General features: G+C 38.3%; 1 protein-coding gene and 1 long non-coding RNA gene across 9 annotated transcripts; one reads left to right on the forward strand and one right to left on the reverse strand.

The window, feature by feature from the left end:
- The first annotated feature begins 1,333 nt into the window (after positions 1-1,333).
- Positions 1,334-25,855, forward strand: LOC124176136 (schwannomin-interacting protein 1 homolog). Of its 8 annotated transcripts, none has more exons than XM_046557011.1 (12): positions 1,334-1,681; positions 6,829-6,896; positions 7,160-7,434; positions 7,768-8,099; positions 8,784-9,140; positions 9,863-10,391; positions 11,215-11,312; positions 20,706-20,840; positions 20,943-21,054; positions 21,550-21,878; positions 22,124-22,335; positions 23,225-25,855. In XM_046557011.1, the coding sequence occupies exons 2-12, from the start codon at positions 6,841-6,843 to the stop codon at positions 23,385-23,387; spliced, it is 2,598 nt and encodes an 865-aa protein (XP_046412967.1). In that variant the 5' UTR covers positions 1,334-1,681; positions 6,829-6,840; the 3' UTR covers positions 23,388-25,855. The 8 variants fall into 8 exon arrangements, with proteins under 8 accessions (XP_046412967.1, XP_046412968.1, XP_046412966.1 ...); XM_046557012.1 differs by lacking the exon at positions 1,334-1,681 and adding an exon at positions 6,199-6,328; XM_046557010.1 differs by lacking the exon at positions 1,334-1,681 and adding an exon at positions 6,340-6,670.
- Positions 6,235-19,927, reverse strand: LOC124176146. Its single transcript, XR_006869314.1, has 3 exons — positions 19,289-19,927; positions 18,338-18,425; positions 6,235-6,308 (listed from the first exon to the last, which is right to left on the reverse strand). It is a non-coding gene; the product is annotated as an uncharacterized LOC124176146 (long non-coding RNA).
- Positions 25,856-25,897: the final 42 nt, after the last annotated feature.

Below are 25,897 nucleotides of genomic sequence, written 5' to 3' on the forward strand. Positions count from 1 at the left end.
CTGATTGGCTGATGCTATGACGACGTCACAGAATACGTCGGAGTGGCGCTACTGGTGCAACATCAATGATGTAGAATCCCTACAAATCAAGGGACTGTAGTCAATGTGACTGCTCGGAGTATACATATATATACATTTCAGAGCGTGCTTACATGCAAGTATGAGAAAAATTAGTATAATGTTAATTAACATACACCAGGATCATATTGTTACTGTACTTGGATCGAATTTGTGATTTTGCGATATCGACGCCATCATCACTGAACATGACTCCCAATATTGCTCATGCTGTTTACGCGTGATTCAAATCTCTCTTCCATATTTATTTGTATAGTAAAGGTGCAAAACATTTTGCTAATCCCGCAAAGGAGAGAGGCGGGCTCTTGGAATACCAGTCCTTGTTACAGTAGGCAAAGACGGGGGTTGGAATATACAGAAAACTAGGCTCTTATTTAACAACGCATTCCCAATATTCGGCACGTCTCTAATATCGCTGTTGTTATTGTTAAAAGCTAAAATGTCAAGAGTAGCAGTTCCACCTGAATAGTTATCGCAACTAGTATAATATTGTTATAAAAGGTGAAATCACCCTTTAGGTTCCCCTTTCTGATCTAGTATTCATCATAGATAACTGATGTACAAAAGGCGTCAAATGTTTATCATATGAATTGGCTCGCTGCGTCAAAAAAAAAACGGTCTTGTTATTGTAAAAGAAATAGTGTTTTCTCTGCATTTTAATTTTCACCTATTTAACCATTTTACTTTCGCTCGGAAACTTAATTTTATTGCTACAATATGTTCCAATGATGCAGAGTTATAGCGTATTATACCTATAGGTAATATTATTTTCCGACTGATACTTCAAGATGAATTTGTCTGGCACGTGCTTACAAGCAATTCACCTTAAACTCGTGAACTGATTTCTGCTGACCGTTTGGAGGCTTCGTTTAGCCCCTAAACTTAGGCAACCGTAGTTACACACCTGTATGGCGAAATGCCAGTCGATGTAAAGTCGGTACGCAGAAAAAACCATATTCTTTTCTTTGCACGATGCTTAAAGAAGTATAATTTCTGTCATATGGGTTCTACTCTTTTGTCCTTGAATGACTTTTAGCTTAAATCACGTCGGTTGAAATTAAAGAAAGAAAAACTAGTCTCATGAAAATTTCACCCTGTGTTCGGGAAAAATTTCTAAAAAAATGTTAGAAACTGATCCGATTTCGCGAGCTGGTATCTACTGAACGGATGAATGATTAAGGGTGCTGTGGAATGACACGGAGTAGTACAGAGTCGTCGGTGGATCCAGACTTGGTACAGGGAACCCCGAGAAAAACGGGTGCGACGCGCAAGCGCATTAAATTCACGAGTCGCCGGGGTTTGCGAGAAAATACGTCAAGGGGAGCGAAATTCGGAGGACCGGACACAGTGTGTATCCTGGAAAGGCGTGAATTTAGAACCCCTCTGATAGTAAAGTTTAATAATCAAACGACCGGTCTATGCATTAGTAATACAATAGCGTCCCACGTCTAAATCGTTACGCGTATACAGTCAAACCGTTCCCGTGTTATTCTTCATCCTTGGTATGCGGCGAGCGTGTTAATTCCGCACGGAATCTGGTGCTTTCTTTTGACTTTTTCTTCATTTCGTCGGAACGAGTCAAAGATAGAACCGGAACATTAGGGTAAGTGGATAAAATTTAAACGATTCTTTTCCTATTCATTGTCACTCCTATGCTTTTACATTACAATTTAGTTTCGAACAGATTTCACACAGGTGAATATATCCAATTGATTTTCAATCTGCGTGCAACGTGTGCACAACGTGGGTTTATAGAATATACTAGGAGGTATGTTCTTGAATCGTTGGTAGAAAATTGCCTAGTGACATAAACCGGATATCGCAGTTTTAGCTCCCAGTTGCAGAATTTTTTTTTAGCATAATCATATATCACTACCACTGATATTTTAAGAACACCGACGATGTTTCTATCTTTGGAAATACGGAATTGCCATATTTTTGCTATGTAAGAAAACATGTGGTGCACATAGTTACGCGGATCTAGTTTTTTCTTCTCCCTTAATTGTAATATTGCATGAGCCGAAAATTCGTTTCATGGTCTGATTTCCTTCATTCATTCAAATTGCTCGTCTTCCATTTGCACTCATCTTTCAACCGATCAATTATCCGAAGCCGATACAGTGCCGTATAAAAGTATAAGAGACACTGCGGCCCACCACCGTCTTTTTCGGGTTCTTTTCTTCAAGCATCCGTCGAAAAGTTATACTTAGCTGGCTTGAGGTAGTTGAGTACAGTTGAGAATCAATACTTTTTTGGCAATTTGTCACGAGATGGTTGCACGTCAAGTGTTTATCAAATTAATACATTTTTAAGCTACGGTATTTGCTCGAGAAGTGCGAAGCAAAAAGACCAAAATTATAACCTAAGAATGATAAATATAAGTTTTTTATTCTCAACTGTTTAAAAAGGGTAAAAAATTTAGTGAAAATGTGCAATTTCACTCCGCGACAGCTCATTTCGTTTGGAAAATTGATTTTCACAAATTTACCAATCCAAATTTTTTTTTCTCTATACAGTCGATTCAGTACTGCTATTCGTTGGTGAAACTCAATACCAGTGCAATATTAAAAAAATGTCACGATGAGATTGTAAAGAATAATCTTCTGAGTAAAATGACTCATCGCAGAGTGAAATTGGCAGAGACTGCTCAATTTTTTACCATTTTAAAGCGATTTTAAATATATAATCGATATCTAAGCTCTTGTTTATAATTTGAGCCTTTTTTCTTTCATTATTAAAGGAAACAAGTAATGATTTTTGACTGCGCAATCTCGTTAACTGTCAATTAGTAAGATCATATCGTGTGTACATTCGCAGACAAAAATATAGATCGACTTTACTTCTCTACGTCTTTATTCAATTTTATGTATATTTTTGAAAACACTTATGCAATATCGCATCACGAAATGCCATGAATTAAAACCTGGTTGCATAAGCACATCAGAATGTCACAGACATAAACTTACAATAAAGTTGGTAAAACAACGTAAAAGGTACACGTGTTCTTTATACTTTATAGCGATCGTGAGTTGGCAGCCCTCGCGACTTGTGCACGAAGCCTAATGTGCGCCCTCAGCGTTTTACAGTTTTGGAACTCAAACTAGGAATGCCTTTTTAGAAAAGGTATAACTAACGCATTCCGCCCCCTCGTTTAGCCGCTCCTGTCGCTCCCACGATCAATGACTTCAGCGTCGCGACGTCGGGGCTCCCCGTCCCGAACCCTGGAATAATACTCATCCGAAGCGATAAATCCCTAAAATATAACGTTTGGGGAACGCTAATCATAAGGGACTAATGAGCGCGGAAGAAATAAAAGCTCTGCGGCTGAACTGGCGTGGTAGAAAAAATTTGTCCCACTCGCTATTCGCTTATATCGATGTAGTAATAATCACTTTTATTATTAGTTATGTGTGCGCTGATATACTTGCACGCTAACTAGAACCACGTACATGTGCTGTACCTACTCTCGTATTACGTAATTGGCTGAAGCCACATTCGTTTTCAGAGGGTGAGGTGTGTCACGATTGGGGAAAAAAGTGCTGTGTAGCCTCTGATAATTATAGGAATTACAGACTTGTTAATTACAGAGCTATTAGCGGTAAAACCCAACGATAAGTGAATTTCAAAAAGTGAGTTTACAACAGTCATGCTAATTGAAATTATACCGCAATCATCTTTGGGTTCAAGGGTCTTGCAAAATTTCGATCTACGCAATTTTGACCGGTTCGAAAAACTAAGCCGATTCACTCGCATCCCATATTTTTTGTTTGTCTTTACAATATACTTACAACTGGCAGCAATAAAGTGTTCACACAAAGTCAACGGTGGTTGAAATGCAGTGAAAAAAATTGGCTCGGCAAGGGACAGACATTGCGAAATGTGACTTATATCACCTACCAACCCTGTGATTACATATGCATGCATGATAGGTATATCCGTATATTTACCACGCCAGCAAAGGCAAGGCGTTAATTTTGCGCAGGACTAGATTGTCCTCAGGAAAGGTCAGGAGGGGTAATAAATTTCCGCAAATGAGGTCGCGACGTGAAAGCTGGTGAATGGAATTTCTACATTATAGATTACCGCCCTTCAGGGCTGCCGGTCTTTGAACACTCGAACATACGTCAGTTCCAATTTTTCCCTGTTTTCCGGCTGATTTTGAATCCGGTAAACCCGATTCATGATCTTCGACGACCTTACAGAATTTCACCGTGCTCCGGCCTTGGAGCACCCCCGACGCCATTTTGAATATATTGACCTTCCCCAAGGTGAGCGGCGCGCTTTTTTTTCCCCACGGTACGTAGGAACTTCCCCCGAATGGGCGAAGAGTATCGACGAGACTGCGTAACGCGTAAGGATAAATTGAACGACAAATTTTTAACATCTCAAATTATTTTTGCGCCTATAATAAATTTTCAATTCTGTAGAAACGAATGTTTGTCGTGATGGTGTCAGGAAATAATCATGGAACTGTTTTTTTACCGACCACAGCAATTAATAAAGGTCTATTTTTTGAGTTACGATTTTCAAAACACCCGAGATTTTGCACACGTTTTAAGACTGATTTATTTTTGATGATCTGAAAATTGTACTCATTCGAAAATAATCACTAAAATTGTTCAAACTACTGGATAAGTGAGAATGTATGTTTGGATATTTCGCGATCGCAGACCACCGGCTTAACCCTCTGGGAAATCGATAATTCCAAACATAATTATGCACGCAAAAATATTTTACTACGGCTTCATAAAAACGTGTTAAACAAGCTTAACCACTTAATTCAGCGATTTACGCTATCACAGTGATTCATGGACCTTTCTGAAATGAGATCGTAGTACACGATATTTATAAGGTACAATGCATGCATGTGACACGATAAACCCGAGAAGAATGGTTTGCGAGTCTGCCAGGCATTTTCAAAGTTGCGGGATCGAGTTCGTAAAGATTGTGTATACATTTGTGTCGTTCAACCGGTCAAATGACCTCGACTACGTCACGCACTTCGAAACCAATCGTAACACGCGACAGTGACGCGCATATTTTACGAGTGCCGTTTAATCAATGATGTGCTAATTCAGGAGAATTATTTTTGTACATACCATGCCTCGAATAAATATGCGGAACGGTGAACCAATAAGTTCAAAATCATTAATGTACGATTATCACTCGATACCATAAACGGTTCTTACATACACCTTTACGATCATTCTTATAGATTCAAATGAAACGGATTGATACATGTATCCTACCAAACATTCCGTGCAAGTAAATTCTATTATCTGTTTTTGCGATCCCGCAACCTCGTTATAATAATAATAATAATCTGTAGCGACCACAGCCACTCGCTTCTACAACGTGTACGGTATGTACATACATCAGGACTCGAACCTCCTTATATCCTGACAAATTTCCCGGCTCTTTCTTTTTATAAAGAAAAAAGAATTGTCTGTTATCTTCGTTCATCACCGTCAACACCAATCCCCATTATACATATCTCCAAATTTTTCCAAACAATCGGTTCGCAAATATACATCGCATACATCGAATTCCTGGCCCCCTTTTATTAATCAAATTCTTGACCATCCTGCAGCGCATCTTCCCCATCTGTGCACCCCCCCCCCTGGAATCCACCGTCATTCTGCGACCCTCGAAGAATTCCTCCCACACACTGTGTGCTTGACGTCACGCGGGTACAGAACTTTGTATCGATCCGCGAAAGCTTTCCGTCCCATATTCTTCCAAGGCTGGTGGAACCTCCACCACGGGGTACGTAACACGCACAAGCTGTTATTATCCCTGGCAGCCGTTAGTGTTTATTTCTTTTTTTCTTACCCTTTTCGCAATTATCCCTCTGCTAAAAAAGAAACGGAACAGAGAAACGGCGGTAGGGGGGAGGGTGGTGCAGGTCTGTTCAACCCTTCCGCCGTCAGCACGCAGCAGCTTCCGCAAGGACCTCTTACCTCGTTCCGTTCCTCGTTCTCCTCCGAGTCCTCCTCGCGTATCAATTATTCGGCGCGTACCCGTCGTTAGGGTGTTCTTTGAGATTGACTCTTGACTCTCGAAAAGAGTTCTGCGGGGCTCACCCACACGCGCAACTTCCCCCTTTCCTGCTCCCCCACCCCCCGTCCTCGCATCCCTCGCCCTCCGGTTCCGGCGCCTTTGGCTAGCGTCCAGGGTGTTGGTTGGAGGTCGATAAGCTGCCGGGAACAGTCGGGTTGTGCGCGCGCGACCTTTGGACCGAAGATGGTGGGTAAGTGTCAAACAGAGTCGTTCTCTCCTTAATTTTACCGCGATTTATTCGCCCCGAATCCCCCCGCCCCCCTCCCCCTCTTCGCGAATTTATCTCGACTAGCCGTAAAAACTCCGGGTGGTATTATTCCGATCGAAAACTACCCCGTTCGAATGGAATTCCAACGTCAAGTCACGCCGAACTAGCGTTGCTCCCTTTCGGCTCCGATTCTACGAGGGTGATTATTTTAAGGAAGAGGAAAACGCTGCGGGAAGAGGAAGTCGGGTTTTCTGCGCTGATTTTTTTATACCTCTAAAACAGTTTTTAAATTGTTTATTTATTACGGAAGATCGCCTGACGATGGTACGGTTTCGATCTGCGTCGTAGTCGCGTTTGTACACATACCCATCTTGTGAATATTTTATCGCGTCGTTTGTTTTTCACTGCAGTGACGTGTGTCGCTAAAGTATGAAAAATGTTTCATTGTCGCCTCTGATTCTTGTTTTTTATTTCTGTTACAGAGCAATTTCGCAATGCGGTTAAAGGATTCTGTCGTATCGTTGCCCATGCATCAAGGATTGAACAATAAGTAAGTAGGAAATTTATTTCACACCCTGAAGGTATGCATCTATTTCTCTAAATCTAGAACACCGTTAAAGAATCCTTTTCCAAGCAACATTGCACTTTCGAACGATTGATGTTTTAATTTTCTTTCACCGAGTAGGTACCTGCAATATGTTGGAATTGACAGTTGGAACGAGCGAATGCGACCCATGATCAGGATGTTTGTCGAGTCTGTTTTAGGTAAAAAATTGTGATCTTGTTTCAAACTTCGTACTTTTAATCTTGCAGTCAGCTTCAACAAAGCGAGATAAGTGCCTCGTCGAATTCCGAGGAGATAGAAAACTGTAACGACAGAACGACCGCGTTCAGTTTGCAAGAATTTCAGGAGTTGCGATCGTCACAGGAGGGCGGCACGTGGCCGGCTGCGCAAAACGTCGGAGTTCAGAATATCTCGAATAATGTCACGGTGAATCATTCCAATGGGCGGAACAATATTAACAACAATTTGACGGCATCAAGGCTTTACCAGAGCAGCTCTGCCGAGAGTTTGGCCGACTACGAAGGTAGGATGAACCGTCAAAAATCTTTGTCCGATTATTTCGTCGTTGATTCCGCGTCGATTTTACCCGTATAAATTTTTAAATGAAGTGTCTTCTGATCACAATGGTAAAAAGTTGCCGAATTCGCGTCCGCCAACGTCGCCTCGCGTGATTAATCGGCTCAGCGTTATGATTCGGTATTACGCAACCAGCTGGCCGAGTGACGGCGACGCGATCGTTAAACTAATTAAATTAATTAACAATTTATCCGTGTCCAAGTGTGACTTTACACAGTCAGTCGCAGCGGAGGTTCCTTTCTCGACCGTCTCGCTACGTTTCATTTCTATAAAATTACAGGGCGTAACTCCGTCGAGGATTCATCCCACGAATTGACTCCTTCCGAGTGGTCGGATTGGTCGGAGGAAGGAAATCTGCCGACGCGTTGCAGAGGTATCGTCAACCCGAATTATCCCGGATTTCAACACCTCGCGACCTCCCTGCTTTCCGACACAGACCTCACGGAGGACGAGCTCGAGGCTTACGAGGTCTCGAAACTCACTTGCAACCTCAACAATAACCAGTACAATAATAATACCGACGAGAACTTGATCGGAGGTAGCGTTAATCATCTTCAGGGGCAACAATCCGACCGGAAGTTCATCTACGAGAAGCCCAAGTTCAATATTCACGTGAGTATCAAACTCGCTGAGAGTTTCTCGTGTTCAATTAATAGAAAGAGAAAAAGAAACACACGAGCACATTTGTCAGATTTCAATAAATGGCCATAATCATTACACTCCATGTGTGAGTTTGCAGCACTTTTTCATCTATTGTTTCTATCGCGTTCAAAGATAACCGTAAAAACTATCCCCTGATCACCTCTTCTCCGAATCCAAAATTTATGACAAACTTTCCCCTTACATCCCTCCTACATTCTCTTGACCAATCCAACCTGTTAAACAATTCTCCCACTTTCTATCCTCAACCAATCTCAATGAGTGAACAAAATTTTACCATTGAGAAACATTCCCTTCCACTCCTACTGACGCTGACAATCAGCATGTCCAAACTTCAACAAACGAAAAGTTCACACTTGTATTCTCGTCAACGATTAACTATCTACCCAACACATCAATCGACGATTTCTAAACAGATACTGCGAAACAAAATTGCAACTATACAACCATGCCGATTAATTCCAGATTATATTTTGAAAACAGTGCTCTGTGAGTTAATCAATTATCTAATCCGCAAAGCTGCAGCTACAATCCTTTATTTAGAATTAGGAAGCGTGAACATTTTGTGTCCGGACCGCGTCTGATTCAAAGAAGGTTAATAATTAATTAGCACTATGTGGAAATTTGGTTTTCCAGACAGTAAATTCACTCTACGAATCGGCCCTCCCGTCCTCGGTAAAGTGCATAAATTACGTAAAGAGTGTCGAGGTCTCGCGTTCTGGCCAAGTCGTCTCACTGGTACCGGAAGTGAACGTTAACTCCGTAATCGAAGCGGAGACGCATCAAACTGATTTGGAGCCGAGCGAAGGGCTTGCCGACACGGTAGATCAGCCAACATCCGATCTTTGCGAGGCTGTCGTCGTAGAAAGAAAAGCCCGCGAGCTAGCCGTCGAAGTCGAAGTTGTAGAGCTTACAACCGCTGTCAAAGAAACTCTCCAATTTCCGGAAATCGAACAGATACCTGACTCCGGAAAATCCAGCGAAGTCGGAGAGGTAATATAATTTGATTTTTCAAAGACTGTAACGCGAAATTGCAGTTTGTAGGAGATTGGTTGGCCAAGAATCTATTCTTTTCGTTAATTTTGTGATGCGATGGTCGTACGTTAAGTTGTTGTCATATTATTTCATTCACGACATACGGAGATCTTTTTCAAAATATTGTAAAAAGCGTGGTAAAAATAGATACCAACGAAATTGTAAACAAAAGTTTGCATATCAATGATTCGTTTCGAATCGCTGCAAAATGGTTCAGAATCCGTTAAATTTGTTCAATTTTCTTCTAATATGTCTCATTTTATTCAGATTATCATTTTCTACAAAAGTCACCGAAGCAGATTTTTTTTCTTTCAGAAATCAATTTAACATTGCTATTTTTTGATCTTAATCAATATCGGTGTAACGTGATGAAAAAACAATGCTTAAGTCAACCTGTAGAAAATAGTTTTCTGAATAAAATCAGCCGTCATATTTAGTGTGAAATCAATCGAACTTAGGTACTAGATTTTTAACAACTTTTATGCGATTTGAAATGAAGCATCGATATCCAAGCTCTAGTTTATATAATACCATAATTTTCTAATCTGGTATATAATAATTCGATGTACGAATATCTCGTAATGAGATTAATAGATAGTATATCAATTTTCGACCCAACAAACTTCTTACTCTCGATTCAATTTTTTGTCGCCATTTAATGATTCTCCGTTTCCCACCAGCAAGAAGAGGCGACGGTCGAATACATCGATCTGATAAGAGAGGCAAAGAAATTGCCTCTACCCGATTGTTCCAAGATAGGAAATCAGCCGGCAACAGCGCCTAATTTGCGTAACGGTGGTCAAAACGACGACTCGGAAACGAACACAGACTCGGAAAGCTATTCGGACTTGACGCCGTACACGAAGCTAGAAGAGATCGACCTGCTCTCCAGCATCGGGCGAGACATCGGTGTCGATCTCGAGAAATACGTTCAGCCGGTGCCGGACGTCGTCCTCATGGATTCCGTCGAGATATCGCCGCCCTGCCGAGTCGCCCTTGGCGGAGACAATAATCTCATAAAAGACAATCTCGTCCCGAGGGAGGACACGAACAAGCTGATCGACAGGGATCTTCCCGAGACGCCGATCGACGCGAGGAAGAAGGAGAAAATGGCCAGGAACCAGGCGAGGAGGCGGCAGCAAAATCACGCTAATCAACCCCAGAGACGACCCGACAAACGTCGCGCTGATCCCGACGTCGGTGGTCCAGGTGAGCTTGGAATGTCCGTAAACTCTTGAAAAGTTGATGTAAAGTGAGTGTTGTGGTTTTCTACAAGTCTTCAATATTTGAATACGACGTCGAAAACGGTTGCTGAATTACGAGCTGCGCGTTTATAAGTTGGCCCTGAATGTTGAACTCGGCTGAAATTCAATTTCCCTCATTCTCTCCTGCAACTTTTGTAGCAAATAAAACACACCCCTGCATGTTTGTGATACTTCGTCCGAGGCCTAAAACTCACGATGCGTGCAGAAAGTAGGTCGCTCTAAATTACCCAATTTTCTCCGGAGTGACGGTTAAAATTTCACGATCAGTCATAGAGAAACGAAATTACCCCACCGCACATTAAGTAATTAATTCCGTTCAACTTCACGCGCCTCTAAACGTCGAACTTTTCTGTTTTATCAACGTCGGCATGATTAAATCGCCGGTAAAACGGAGAGCTGAAATATTCCTTATTTATTCTGAAGATCATTGTTTCATCAACATCAGCATGATTAATTAACCGGTAAAACGGAGAGCTGAAATATCCCTCGTTTATTCTGTGGATTGTTCAGCGCTGCTAAAGTCGCTGAAATTCATTTATTGTTGCAGCGTTCAAATTTTACGACTGAATTGAATATAAGTAGAATGATTAGACAATTTTCATTAATAGTTTTGATCGAAAAATCCGTCACCTATATCTTTCATTTTCTTTCCTATCAAGCAAAATTTATTTCAGAAATTTACTGTCGAATCATGGAGCTCCTCTAAACGTATTTTTTCCTATTTTCCTTTTCCTTCAAGTTTACTTTATTTTCATTCCCATTTACAGGAGGTTTCGATGTCTACAACATTGAGACGGCAATGCCAAAGATAGATTTGGACGCCATTGAGTCTCATTTGCGAGCTGCGCGTGAAGAGGAACGCAGGGTGAGTGAAAAAATCACATTATGCAGATGTAAAAACAAAATTTTTCAGTTTTCTCACTCAAAACGACCTGGGGTTAGCAATTACCGTGACCAACTTCTGCCTGTAACAAAGTACTACCTAATTGAGAAACCACGAGCTTCACATTTTCTTGATACGGAGATCGGCTCATTTGTATCCGCCTTGTTTTATTTTCTTTCGATGCAATAAGGGGAATTTGCTTGTCAATTCAATCTATCCTGATGAAGAAAGTTGTACCAAGGATACCAGTTTTATATATATATATATATATATATATACGAGTGAAAAAGATTTGCAAAAATTTTTTGAATCTGCACCCAACATTAAAAAGATCAATAAAATATTTCAATACAACGATATCATATATCAATATCACAAAACATCTGTTCTTATACGTGCGCGTATAAAAGATACCTTGAAAAAATCCCTGCGTGGTAGCACATAAAACCGAGGTACTTAGTTTTTATGGCCGGGTTGCCCCACAATTCCAAAAGGGTCGGCACAGATTCGTCGGTCCTAATCGGGGGCCGCATGCGCTTTGACCGAATGGAAGCCATCGCCTTACAGGTACTCATATACCTATAATAATACCTGTATAATGTACCCGGCAGTCGCGAGTATCTTCCTCGCAGCATCCGGCAGTGTCAGTGTCACTGCAGGGTTGCACGCTTCTTTCATATCTCCTGCCGAGGATTTGTTATCCCCTTTATTCCCGTTATCGGAATTCCCGATGCATCTGGAGCGTCTCGTACATGCACGTGTACTGTATAGGTGAGGCATTCCACGCCAACTCAGTAAACGGTTGATCATGATATTTTTCAATTTCACTAAAAATTTTTTCTACGTTAGAGCGACTCGTGGGAAGCTTCGAGAAAAAATTGTCGACCGTTTTTAATCATTCGTGTTTACCCTATGATTTTTTAAACCCATCCGAAAAACATCCAAATTGATTTTTATGAAACAAGAAAGAAAAACATTTGGTTTCCGAAATCAGTGATTGTTATGCAAGATTCAAAGTGGGACCTCGTTCTTTTCTAATTTTTTTAAAATCATCTTTAAAAATTTGTATAACCGCTTGTTGTATTATCATACCTGTTACAAATCTACTATTAAAAATTTTGAAGCAAATTGTGAGTGTATTTTAGAACCAGAGAGGTAATAAAAAAAAAAAAAAAGCAGCAATCAAACCGTAGATGCGGTATGTGTTATAATAGATTTTTAATAAGTACAAAAATAAAAAAAAAAAAACGAGGTCCCACTCTGAATCTTGCGTGAAAATGGTTCGTTTCGGAAACAAGATGATTTTTTTCTTGTTTCATACATACAATTTGAGTGTTTTTGAGATAGGTTTAAAACACACACAGGGTAATGACGAGTTATTAAAAAAATTCGAAAATATTTTTCCAAGCTCTTCAGATATCGTACTAACGTACGAAAAATCGTTGGCAAAATTAAAAAAATGTCAGGGTCAACCGTTTACTGAGTTGGCGTGTAACGCCCCAGGTATATTCGGTATACGTACGACCGCAATTTCGAGTTCCGAGTCGGCCGCACCGCGATATTGATGCACGCGGAGGCGGAGGCGTCGATCGCGATTACGTCGAGTACCCACTTCTAACTCATATCTGTTCCTGGACCAGAGACGTCTCCACAGACTCCGGAACCTTGCTGAGAAGATTCAGTCGGGGTCCAGGTTTCGGCCGAGGTCAACCAGCAACCGCGCCTTTCCGCGTTATTAATTAATAATACGTCGTCGTCACTGCGTAACAGCTGTTAAACGTATTCAGTACCCTACTGTATACAACTAATAATAAGTTCAGAAGCCGCCTGTTACGGCAACGCGACTAATTGACAGACGTATACGCGCGTCTACGAATCGAGTATAATATTGTTATACGCGCGAAAAATTGTTTTTCAATAATCGCGTTTCACGCGAGATCTACACTAATTCCATCTTTTCTATTCGCTAATTTTGCAAATATTTTTTCAAACAACTCAAGTTCCGGATCAGAGAAACTATTTTTTTTTTCATTTGACCAACAGAAAGCTCGTACAATTATACGTACGTTGAATCGCGCCTTTACCCACAATATCGTGCATCAGGAAAAAGTAGATCGGGTCGTTTTACGCTTAAAATATAAATAAAGAAGGTCCCTGCACGATCGTTTCAGACTTCCATAATTTAAAAAAAGAAAGATTTTTGTCCTCAATTGACGTCAATAGTGCGTTTATCACTTAACGTTACAAAGCCAAAGGAAATACGTGGATATACATCCGGCGCTAAGTATAACGCAATTGCGGTTACACCGCATCAACGATAACATTGGAACAATAGAAATTCAGTCGTAAGTAATGAAATCATTACGAATAAATACGTATGACAAATAAAATATATCAGTTCATAATCGAATTTGCATCGACGAAGACTCACGGATATGGAAATATAATATCGCGCTCGTGCCAAATACGCGTAACGTACAAATTGATAAACTCTGACACTCGGGGATGATTGCGAAGAACGATGGCTCTACTTGTGTTCGAGGTTCTTCCACTCACGAACGTGTAAAGCGACTGTTTTCCTTGTGCATCATATGGCGATAGTGCCGGTATTCCGACGATTTGATTCAACGGTCAAATGACGCATCGCTGCGTAAACGTTTTGTACACGTACGCCGGTAGAAGTTGCATACTCCAATTGCTACTTTGAATTCTTCCATTGCGTACGCTATCGAGCGTATCCTTCTTGTCGGTTCGTTTGACGTTGATGGATCGACGATTTGAAATTCAACACGTATCATTTCCGAAGATCGACTAAGCGGCAGTTTTATTCAACGAAACGTGCACCATTTTTCGTCCATTTTTGGTAACGAGTTTTATCGCAGAGCGACAAACGTGGTACGAGCAAAGAAATGCATCCGGTAATGTCTAGACACCGACCCGCCATACGACCCAAGGATTTAGATCTTTCCGGTATCACGATCGGAAAAACTACGTCTCAGGTATGTCGTGACAGAATTATAATTAATTGTTGAATCAGTGTGCAGTTTCAGAAGTGAAATACGAGAGAGAAAACTATACCGCTATTGTAGCGAAATTTTTTTTTTTTTTTTTTATGCAAAATTTTTTATAATTGATTTAAAATATATCCTCAGTTTATTATTTACACGACATATCGTTTATACATGCCTCATACGAATTTCTTAAATTACAGTTAAATCGAAGATTGAATCCTTGTCTTATAATCCTTGCTGAAATATTGTCTCGGTTTCCCACTGATTTTTTGTTACTTTTACCTCTTTGCTTTAAACAACTCGAACGGAGCCTATCGAAACTGTGTCGGCGAATCAGAATTAATTTTACTTTAAAAACAGGCGACAGCCCGCCCGTGTTCCAGTTCTCACTTATCGAAACTGGCGCTGCTACCGCGGGTACTGATATGCAATATTAAATCGCGGGCTATAACCTCCCGCACAACCCGCAGTACCGTCTATCATCAAGGGCCCAACGGACACCCCGTTAGATAAAACGAACCTTACAATCGCTTCTGAAATCGGATAAAATGAGGATCGGTATTATGATTCATAATTATTCAATCGTGCTTCGAGGTGGTTCAGAATCTGAAAGTCAAAACCTGAAGTGGAGAATTGAAAAATGCTGTAAGTGTAATTTAAAAGGAAAAAAATCCACAGACGAATCGAAGCGATAAATAACAATGCAGTGAAGGAAAGACGGTTACTCAGTTTTCTCAGTTTTTTTTCTTCAATTTATCGTTTCAGGCATTTACAACGTTTTTTAATTCACTTAAACAAGTTTCCGCTAAAGCTCGAAGAAGAACCGAAGCTGAGTTGAATTTTCCCCGAAATTGGAAAGGCTTTCGGGCAAAAACTTTTTATTAAAAAAATACGTGATTCTGAACAAACACACACTTTTTTTTTACCATAGTCAAGAGGAATGGCTTTTCGCGTATAACACATCGAATAAAGTTCTAACGACGTTACAAAACGTCTCTAACAATGACTAAGAAAAGTTGAAACGCACAAGAGAGAATTAATCGAATGGTACAATGAAAACTAAAAATTTTGGACAAATATTTTGTACCATTTGGATGCCTGTGGGTTCTTACGGTCTTTAGAGCGGCACTGATTGTGTGGGAACGTAACGAGTACAGGTAACTGATAAGAGTGTAATATAGACCGGTGCCTTCGCATGTCGCGTAGGAGCGTCAGGCCGCGGTATTGACGGAATGAAACAATAATATTACGGCGTCAAGTACCCCAAACTGCTGTAAATCTGACATAAAACTTGCATTCGATTTAATTCAATCGGTACAAGTTGGTCAATAGTGATTTAGTCATACGTTGCTGTAGGTGCAGGTAAACCTGTACATACGTATAAAGTATCCGTAAATTGATACACTAGACCGGCAGCTTGAAGATATCCCGTCGACCAACATCTGCAGTTTCAAATCTCTAAGTGACGGTTTTCTTATCTTTGCTATGTTTGTCCGTTCCTTATATAAGTCGTAAAAATTATAAATCGTCAACTAAGATTCGAACGGTGGATTATGATTAACAGGCACCGATCTTTACCGATTCGAATACAGTCGGGGTCAATTGCAGGTTGAACAAATTTATAAAACTGTAACTGCTAAACAGTCTTACGAAGCGACAAGTGGAAAAGTTTTGTGATTGTAAGTAGTGCGTGTTGGTGACAGTGTTGGGATGTAATAGCGGTTGGACTGATCTAGATCGCAATTGAATTTATTCATACTATAGATCATGTATAATATGTGCGATTTCTCCTCATCTGCACACCGCATATACGTATCGATATAAATTATGCACGGATAGATGATATCTGGCAGTTCGTAAATATAATCGTCAATGTTTGTTACCAAGTTTTACGTAATTCTTGGGACATTCAAACGTCGATATGACAATGATGATGGAATTAATCGACGAAAATGACCCCCTTTATCAATTTCTGATGAAGGCACCAATGTACTATACTGAGGTTAGACGTTTCTTTCTTATTGATCTGCATTCGTATCAATACGTTGTACATTTTCACTCGATCATATCAGTATACACGTGATAGCCGTTGCGTTGTATTGTCATTGTTAATATAAATTACAAAACTGACCACTTGAATTGCTGTATGGACACGATCTCGAAGTGGATGTTTGATTTTCACCCATTTTTTTTCTTTTCTTTTCTTTGGTAACACTTTCAATTGGAGTATTAATGTAAGAGAATCGATTCAAACTCAATATAGCTTTACACAACCTATATTAAATAACCATGTAGAAGCTTTATGTTTGGTGAAAATTATACGTAACTGTTATTAATATTGTGGAAAACGTCGATCGGGGTTGGTTTGAAATTCCGAATTTGAAAAGTTACGAAAGCGTCAAATTTCGAATTCTTTGGTGACAAAACTTGAAGCAAAGAAATCAAATTTTGACGAAACATCAAAGATTCGAATGGTCTGAAAACCGACGCTCCAAGTCCGACAAGTCAAAATTCCGAAAGTGAGAAAGTGAGAAAATTAAAAAATCTGAAACAGAAATTCTGAATGTTCGAAGATTTCCGGTTCTGTGAATTTTCGGCTTGGTGAAATTTCACTACTCTAATATTTCTCTGTTTTGGATTTTCGATATTTTTACGTTCGGAATCCTGGTCATTCTGATTTTTAGTTTTTCTGATTTTTTACACCCAATCGATGAGTGAACTATACTCTGTGAGTATATTTTAATTTTCGGAATTATACGCCGTTGAAATTTTATTTTTCGGAATTTGCTCTATCGTGACTTGAATTTTCGAAACTTTGAACCGTCGGGTTTCCGACCATTCAAAACTTTGTTGTTTCGTAAAAGTTTGATTTCCTTACTTCAAGTTTCGCTACCATATAATTCGAAATTTGGCGCTTTCGTATCTTTTCAAATTCGGAATTTCTACCCCACCCCGATCGACATTTTCCACAATATATATAATTATGAATCAGAAGGCCAAAATCATTTGCGATAGCGCGTCCGTCACAATTTGAAAGTACCGAAATAAACTGAAATCGTATCTCCGCATCTTATAGGTACATAGACAAGGTAAGAGTGTGCTAAGAAAAAGTAGCAGTAAAAAAGTGTGGAGCACGTGTTTCAAATAATATGTGTCGATTATAAACTTTCATACCCTGCGGTGAACTTACAAGACAATATAAAAAATCGAACAAATATTTATCATGTCCGAAAGTATTTCAACGGACCGGTGATCTCTTTGGTATCTATTTAAAATGCATGTATCATATCGATCGTAGTTGAAAATTGAGGACGGGAAACGGAGATGAAGAATAATACTGACGGTGATTCAGCATTACAATTGGCACATGATTAACCAACCGTTAAAATCACGAGTAATGATCGCTGTACAAATATATTTCACTATAGGTATACCTATATTGACGTAGCCGACGCTGCATAGTTAGAAAACAACACGTATAATAAAAATTATAGTAAGCCTATAATCGTGATTAAATCAATCTCAAGTTCGCTTAATATTATTAAAAACTTTAAACAGGGACATGAGGCAGAATTATTGCAGTACGCTTGAGGAAAGTTAGAGCTGATGTTAACACAGTTCTGGAGAGAAAAAGAAGAAACCCCGCTTTTAACTCTGCGGCAAAAAATAAAGCAGCTCTTACTTCTCACGATAGTCGAATAATTCATACATTCGCGGTGTTCGAAGATATTAAAACCTCGGTGTATAAATGCCGCGTTTCTTCTTCGTCTAGGTACTTGTACTGAAACAGGTACATGAGGAACCCTCTCGAAATTAAATCAAATTACTCTCGCCTGTATACTCACACACACTGTTGTATACATGTACACGTGTAAATTGCACGGTGCAGTAGACACAGAGCCTGACGCAGGCTCAACGAGTTCCTTTGTAGACTTTCACTATCCAGTTTAGAAGCGTATTTTACTCTAAGAAAGAAGTTGTGGGGACATTTCTTACCTTTAAAGAACGATCCTCCGCCAGTCTAGTCTTCCCCGAGTTAGTGGCAGGTCCGTTTTTTTACTCTCTCGAAGACTAGGATCGCGATCTGTAATACACATATATACTTGTAATCACGGTGATTATCTTTGCTACGACACGCTGGGATTGAATACTGAATTGATTATTTGTTATGAAATTAGCCTGCGTCTAATAACAATAATAACAACAACAATAATAGTAATATTAACGATACTGTCTTACGACTCAAGTGATCGCTGATCGTGTAATCGTAAAATACTTTAACAGACTGGATTATTGTTTATACTATAACATAAATAATTTTCACCTGATTAAATATGGGAACTACCCTTGAATCCCGAAGACATTATAAAAAAGATTCGCGATTTGTTGCAGACTTGTATACGTTCACGTATTATGACATCAAAGAGTTTGATCTTGTAAGTAATTCATTCATGCATATCCCATAGATATTTCTACATAATATTATATTGTAATAGCAAAGAATTTAGCTACAAAAATTAAAACATTAAACCGATTTCATTACAGTCATTACAGCCATTAATACTCAATCTATTCCTTGATTTAATTTATCCATTTAGTTTCCCAGTTAATTATTAAAGTCACGTGTTGACGATCATTTATCTTACGAATGTCCGGCATGCATCATCGTAATTTAGGACTGTTGGTCGGATGAAAACTTACGCTTTAAAAATATATTTAGAAAGCTTTTCTTTCCTTTTTCCGACTGGTTTATAGAACGGATAGCTATCGGAAATGTACTAGTTACGATTATAACGATAATTTGTGGGAAATAATTTTTGTTATCAGAAAAATGAAAAAAGAGTTTTCAAAACTCTGCGGGAATTCTGATTTCGCGTTATCGACTAATAATAAATAAATAATAGAAACGCAATGAACGCTCAAAATAGAAAAAAAAGCAGGAATTACATTATATTCCTCGTGTGGGTTGTTTTAATATACACAATTGCGTAATTAAGTGAACTGATACCTGTGTATTTTACACGAAGATGAAGATTAGTAACGTTACTGCATGTAATGATGCACATTTCGGAGAAATCGTTACTTCGCGTCTTCAGGATCGTTTTAAATTTAGTAAACCATGATATACAAAACATACTTCCAAGTATTTTGAAAAGCTAACTTCTTGAAAGTCATTCGGAAATTGCACAGTGATCATTTGTTACAGTGGCTTCGTTACGTTAACGATACCAACTTCAGCCTCTTCGAATCACATCAACTCGCGTAGTCAACTCACTTCACTGCACGTCCGAAAAAACAAAAGTCTGTTGCTATCAGAGAAAAGAAGTTTTACTTCAAATGAAATCGAAAACGACGCGACATGCACAAACGTGAGACAACTGTCGATCAGTCGGATATCTCACTTAAACACCAGTGCTCGTTAATCATAACATTGAACGTGAATTTTGTCTCACCGGTCGGTCATTGACTGAAGCATTATATCCTCAGTCAACGCACCGCTTATACCCATATTAATCTTCCTTCTTCAATTCAAACCATTGAAACTGACAACTCTCAGGCAAATGACAATCGTGCGTTACACGGTGCAAATACATTGCGATCCCCCCTCCCCCCATTCATTTGTTTTCTTCCGTACTTCGTACTCTTTTGTTTTTATTTGGGGATAAGGTCGGTATGGTTCACCCTCTGTCTAATCTGTCCGTTCCTGGGTTCATCTTCATAGCGGACGACAAAAAGCACCCGCTATTTTTCATGGCTGTCAAAAAATGGTGCACTGAGGTTATTCGAAATTATTAAACGAAATGTGCGGATCGTAAACAAACCTATATTATTTTTCAACCGTCTATCTTGCCGATATCCAACCAATGAATACATTGCTAATAATTACATGAAAATTAGGTACTTTTATGTTTTCATTGGACCGATTTAATCATGAAATTTAACCTGTAAAATGATGGGTAAATATGTGTGAGCAGCGATACGTAATGATTTGTAAAACAAATTATTGTTCTTAGATAATACGATGAATTTGCTACAGTTTCAAAATGTTACTAATTAGAGATAAACGTTAAACAAAAAAAATGTGTAAACATAAACTTGCACTATCTTACTAAGTTCAACCCAATCGATTAAAGGATAGCGAAAAAGAAGGAAAGAATATTAGAGATTGTACCTATGCGTGTACGTATTCTTATTTAATTTTATCGTTTCTATGCAGTGTGTGGTAAAATTTCGGGCCGCAGTCAATGAGTAAATCCTGATAAATTGTGTCAAAGGCATAATTTAATGCCTGAGTTAGTTGAATATCGTATTTAACGTTTAAAACATGATCGACGACATCTCAGACTTGATGTACATAATTCAGGAAGACGAGCGAGTCGCCGAAGTTGTACAGGCGGTAGCAGCTGGCCGAAATCCTGACCCCAAAGACAGAGATAAGGAAGATCTCGTTGCACGTTTCGATAGGCTCGTCCAAGGAAATCCATTCGTTTCCCCCCAGGTTCGATTGAGTGAGAAACTTATAAAAAAAAAAAGACAGACAAATTATAAACAGTAATTACAAATAAGTGTACAAAATATTTTTGTGCAATTTTACTTCTAGCGGAGAAATGATAGAGAGGAAATCAGAAGGCGGTTGGCCATGGGACCGGATGCTGAAGATCTCAGATCTGAACGAGGCCGCAAGCCCAGCTTGCAGTCACGCCTTCAGAGTGGTCAGTATCAGGAATTGAATGAAAAAAGAAAATTAATGGTTTCAGGAATCCAGTATCAAATAATGTACAACTGAGAACATTTATTACTTAGATACCATGAACGAAAATGTCAGCTCAAATTATAATAGTAATAATGCGGATACACTGATAGAAACATCAATTTAAAACTTTTCTCCAATTTCTAAAAAGCCTCTGAAAATGTTTTCTTTTTAACAGAAAAGAAGTTCAGATTTTTGATAGAAACCTTACAGAGTAATTTACGTATAATTCAATCAAATTTACTAATAGTTTTACGGTATAATATTTATGAACTGTTAGATTCTGATATACTTCTACGCTCTTTCTGAAGTAATCAGAATACTTTCGAAATTGCCTGAAATTTTTTCTTAAAGCGTCCACGTTTTTACAGTAGCTCAGAATGAAGGTCAACATATATTTTTCAAAAAAAAAAAAATGAAAACCAGTGTTAAGTTATTCGCAATTTGATTTTTCTAGGAATGAATCTTCAGATTTGCTTTATGAATGACACATCTTCGGATACAGAATCGCCAGTTTCGGAAGCTGACACAACTCCTGGTCCCATATCATCGGAAATACGAGCGCCGGTTACTCGACCACAAGTACTGAGTCTTCCACCATTGAGAGTCGACGCAACTGCGCCAGTCGATGAAGCTGACTTTTTTGCAAGACAAGCAAGATTACAAACTGAAGCCAGAATGGCACTGGCCCAAGCAAAGGAGATGGCTCACATGCAAATGGAAGTAGAAAGACAAAGACTCAAACAAAGTCCGATAACAGAAATGGTCCGATCTAGTCTTGAAAAGGTAAAAAATTTTGTAGTGCCACTACATAATTTACATAAACTTATAAAATTTTTTTGTCACAAAATTTTAATAATATAAGCCTCCAGAGTCAACGAATCATATCTAATTTAGTTATTGGGATTTTTCAATGCTTATCTGAATACCGCATCTGGATGTTTGAACCAGAAATTTACATTTTTATTTGAGTTTCATAAATCGCACACAAAAGACAGAAAAAATCTCACCAACTTATTTCATCACATTAGGTTGGCGTTCAGCTGGGAGATGAGCGACGTAGGTTGTCTCGAGTGTTGTTAACGGAGCTTAACGTTGCACAACTCCAAGTGGTTGCCAATGATTTACACGCACGTATAGCTGCTCTGAATGAGGCGCTTGTGGAAGGATTGCTTAGGCGAGATGATTTGCACATGGAACAGGATTCAATGCTGGTGGACGTTGAGGATCTCACACGTTATTTGTAAGTATAGAAACTATTGATCACTTCTCAACGTTCAGTTCTTGAATCAGATGAGGATAATGATTCTATCCTCATTATCCAGTCGGTCGGACCACGAATTCGCACTTGCTGTAATGCAGTATGAAAATTAAATCGCGATCAGACTTATGGTCTAGCTTGTTCTTACTTGGTTTGCGTTATTTCATCTATTCGTTTGTACGCACTGCAATTTTGTACACTAAAAAATGATGGGTCTAGTCCATGTTATTTTTGAACTCAATTCAAATAGCAAACACATCTATTTCAGGCTGAGAATAAATTTTAGGCAATTTCACATTATTTATAATTTTCTGTTCATCACCAGCACGGTAACAATAATAAGATAAAATGGTGATGTACAAACACTTTCATTGCACATTTTTATTCAACACTAAACGCAGTATCGCCTGAACAGAGGTTTTGGAAATAAGCCCGACCACCACTCAATGTAACAAATATTAAAACAAAGCGTGTGTACTCTTGTTATTTTGAACTGCGGGACTCAGTGGCAAAACATAAATAACATTGTGAAAAATTGAACAAGAAATTCAAATGAAACGGAACCATGTTAAACCATTTACATAATACAAAGATGCTCGTCATTGTTACTGGCTTGAAGGCTTCAACAGTTATAAACATCACACGACCGATCCATATTTTAAATTACTACAATTTATCCTGGCGAGTTTATTCTTTTATCGTCTCAAAGAATTGACTGAATCAATTATCATTATGTTTTTTAAACAATATACTGCATTTTCTAATTGATTAAGCTTTACAATTTTATGTTCGCAAATTAAAATCCGGCCGCAATCCCTCTCTCTCTCCTAGAAATAAATAGATGGTGTGTGAGGTGCTGTCTTTTGCGCAGAGGTGCCAAGCAGGAATCATTCAAGCGACAGGGAATAGCTACAAGGGAAACATCGTCGATGAAATCTGTTGAAAGGAATCAACAATCGGCGTCGCTTCAAGTTAATAAGCTACTTAAACCAAAACTTATGAATCGAGGACTCGTTGGTTTAGTCAGAAAATAATCGTTTGCCTCGAGACTGTGTTGCAGTCTCGCCAAAATATAACGAATAAAACAACCGTTGAAAAACACATAACAAAAAGAGTAGAGGCAAATATAATTGGTAAACATATATCCAACAACTTATTAATAGTTAATGAGTCTCCCCTTCCCCTTGTTACCTGCTGCTGGTAAAGATAAAGACTGATATTGATACATTGCGTGTTATATTTACCGAATGTTATAATATGTCTCTGATCACCTAATATCATCAGAATAAATTCTGAGTATAAATACTGCCCTGAAGTAAAATTCTCTTGTGTACAAATATTCACCTTAATCGTATCATAAATTATTTTTCCATTTTGGTATGGTTTATTCTCTAAATAACTTGCCTTGTTCCAATATTAGATCTGCTTGGATTTTTCAATATAATTGTTGAATCTATGGTTCATTCATTTTTACTATTATCATAGAATAGTACGTGCGTGTGTGTATCAATAATGTTCAATAGATTGGAGAAGGAAAAGGTACGTGAATAATGAGAGTCGAGTAGTTACAAATTTTGAAAGAAAACGAGACTCAGTAGGACAGAAAAACAGCGGCAGGTGACTATGAAATCTTTTGTGAATTTTATGAATTCCCACCACTTAAAAAGGTAATGAGAAGTTAAAACAATAATTTAAGATTTGATCGATGACTACGATGTAAAGATAAGTATTTCGAACTCGTTCACAAAGTTATTCAAAGTGTACCAATTACTGAGCATAAAAGATATTGATACGACAAGTAAGAAATACTTGCAAATATACCAAGCTTCTGAGGCTTGCTTAAGTTGTGAATCGATACAATCTAGGCAGCAGAGGTCTGTTACATATTTATAAGAAACCTATAACGAAAAAAAAAAAAATAATTTGTACTTCATGGATCAGATATGGTACTAAACTGACATTTTATCCTAGTTTCATCGCTCGTTTTACTTCGCCTTGCATGTATTTATTGACTTATATCAATTCTAATAACTTAACATAGCGGACGTTTGACCAATTATGACACTTCCGTTTTTACCACAATATATCAGCGATTTGTTTGTTACTGTGCAAGTTGATACTTACATCAAGTCATAAAAAAATCGCAGATACCTCTGACGTACAAAACTGTATCAAAATTGGTGGAACGACTTGTAGATAAAATAGAATTCTGTGTTGTATATACGATAAACTTATGCTAACAATAAGATGTTCTCAACAATGTCTGTCCTGCCAAGCTTCAGACGTTCATATAACAGCGATCGTGTTTCGCAATGAAGCTAAAAACAGAACATGACCAATTTTACCAATCTTTTCATTCGACAATACATAGAAAGTTAAAATATCTTATACATAGTCATCATTTCGTATTTCCTGTGCACAGTTGCATATTTGCAATAAATTGGGCATATTTTTTTTCACAACAATAACTTGATACATTTCGATGTGCGAAGCTTGCTTGGACTCAATTTTGATCTATAGTAACAATAAATCCTGATATATAATATGCACGACTTAAATGAATAAATCATGGTCCCATAATTTCCACATGTCATTCCCACTTTGAATGTAATATAGAACTAGATTTCATCCTCGTCAACGAACTGTATTCTGCTTTCTAGTATATTTGCCACTGATGAAGTGGAGGCAGATATATTTGCAGAAGGATAGGTTACCACATTTACCGGAAACTCATTGACATTTTCAACACAGATTAATAAGTCGGGAAAGCCAGGAACTGCATTTCCTGACGACAAAGAATCTATTGGTGAATATGAGAAGAAATTTCAGCTATATGGTATTACTTGTTTCAAATCTAAATATTACATCCATTGTTTCCTTCTTTCTCTCACCAACAAACAATGTAATATCATTATCATAGCTTCTGTTTGCTGTGTTAGAAGTTGAACAAGATATTGATAATTTAAACAAGAATTTTAAGATGGGTACTGAACTATTCTAATATTGATAGCATGGTGTACATGTCATTCAATTGTTGGTCGGCCCAATTGTCGTTAATTGGGTGAAAAGAAAAAAAAAAAAATACAGATAAACTGAATTAATCTGAGCTAAATTATCAATCGCATCTTTGTAGTTTTTCCTTTTAATGTCAAGTTCATATACCAATCTTGAAGTAGTTCATTACTAATTTGAAACTCTTAAATTTTGTTTCTTAACTTTTCCCAGTTACCGCTAATTTGTGTCTTTGATTATAATATAAAGTTATTCTTTTTTTGAGAAAATCAGTATGATAATACGATATAAAGAAATTGATGAAAAACATTCTCTACGAATATTTTACCATAATAAGGAGATTAGGAGATGCGGTGTAAATGAATTCATACATATAGATATAAGACGGCCCATCATATTATCTACAAAATAGTTTTAATCATAATGTTAATTAATAATATACAGATTGTAAATAACTAAACAATAATAATAAAATATGCTGTAACAAGGATCTTGTTTTTTGCTTTCTTCTTTTCTTTTATTAATATTCTCA

This window comes from Neodiprion fabricii, chromosome 2 (assembly GCF_021155785.1).
Source record: "Neodiprion fabricii isolate iyNeoFabr1 chromosome 2, iyNeoFabr1.1, whole genome shotgun sequence".
Taxonomy (NCBI): Eukaryota; Metazoa; Arthropoda; class Insecta; order Hymenoptera; family Diprionidae; genus Neodiprion; species Neodiprion fabricii.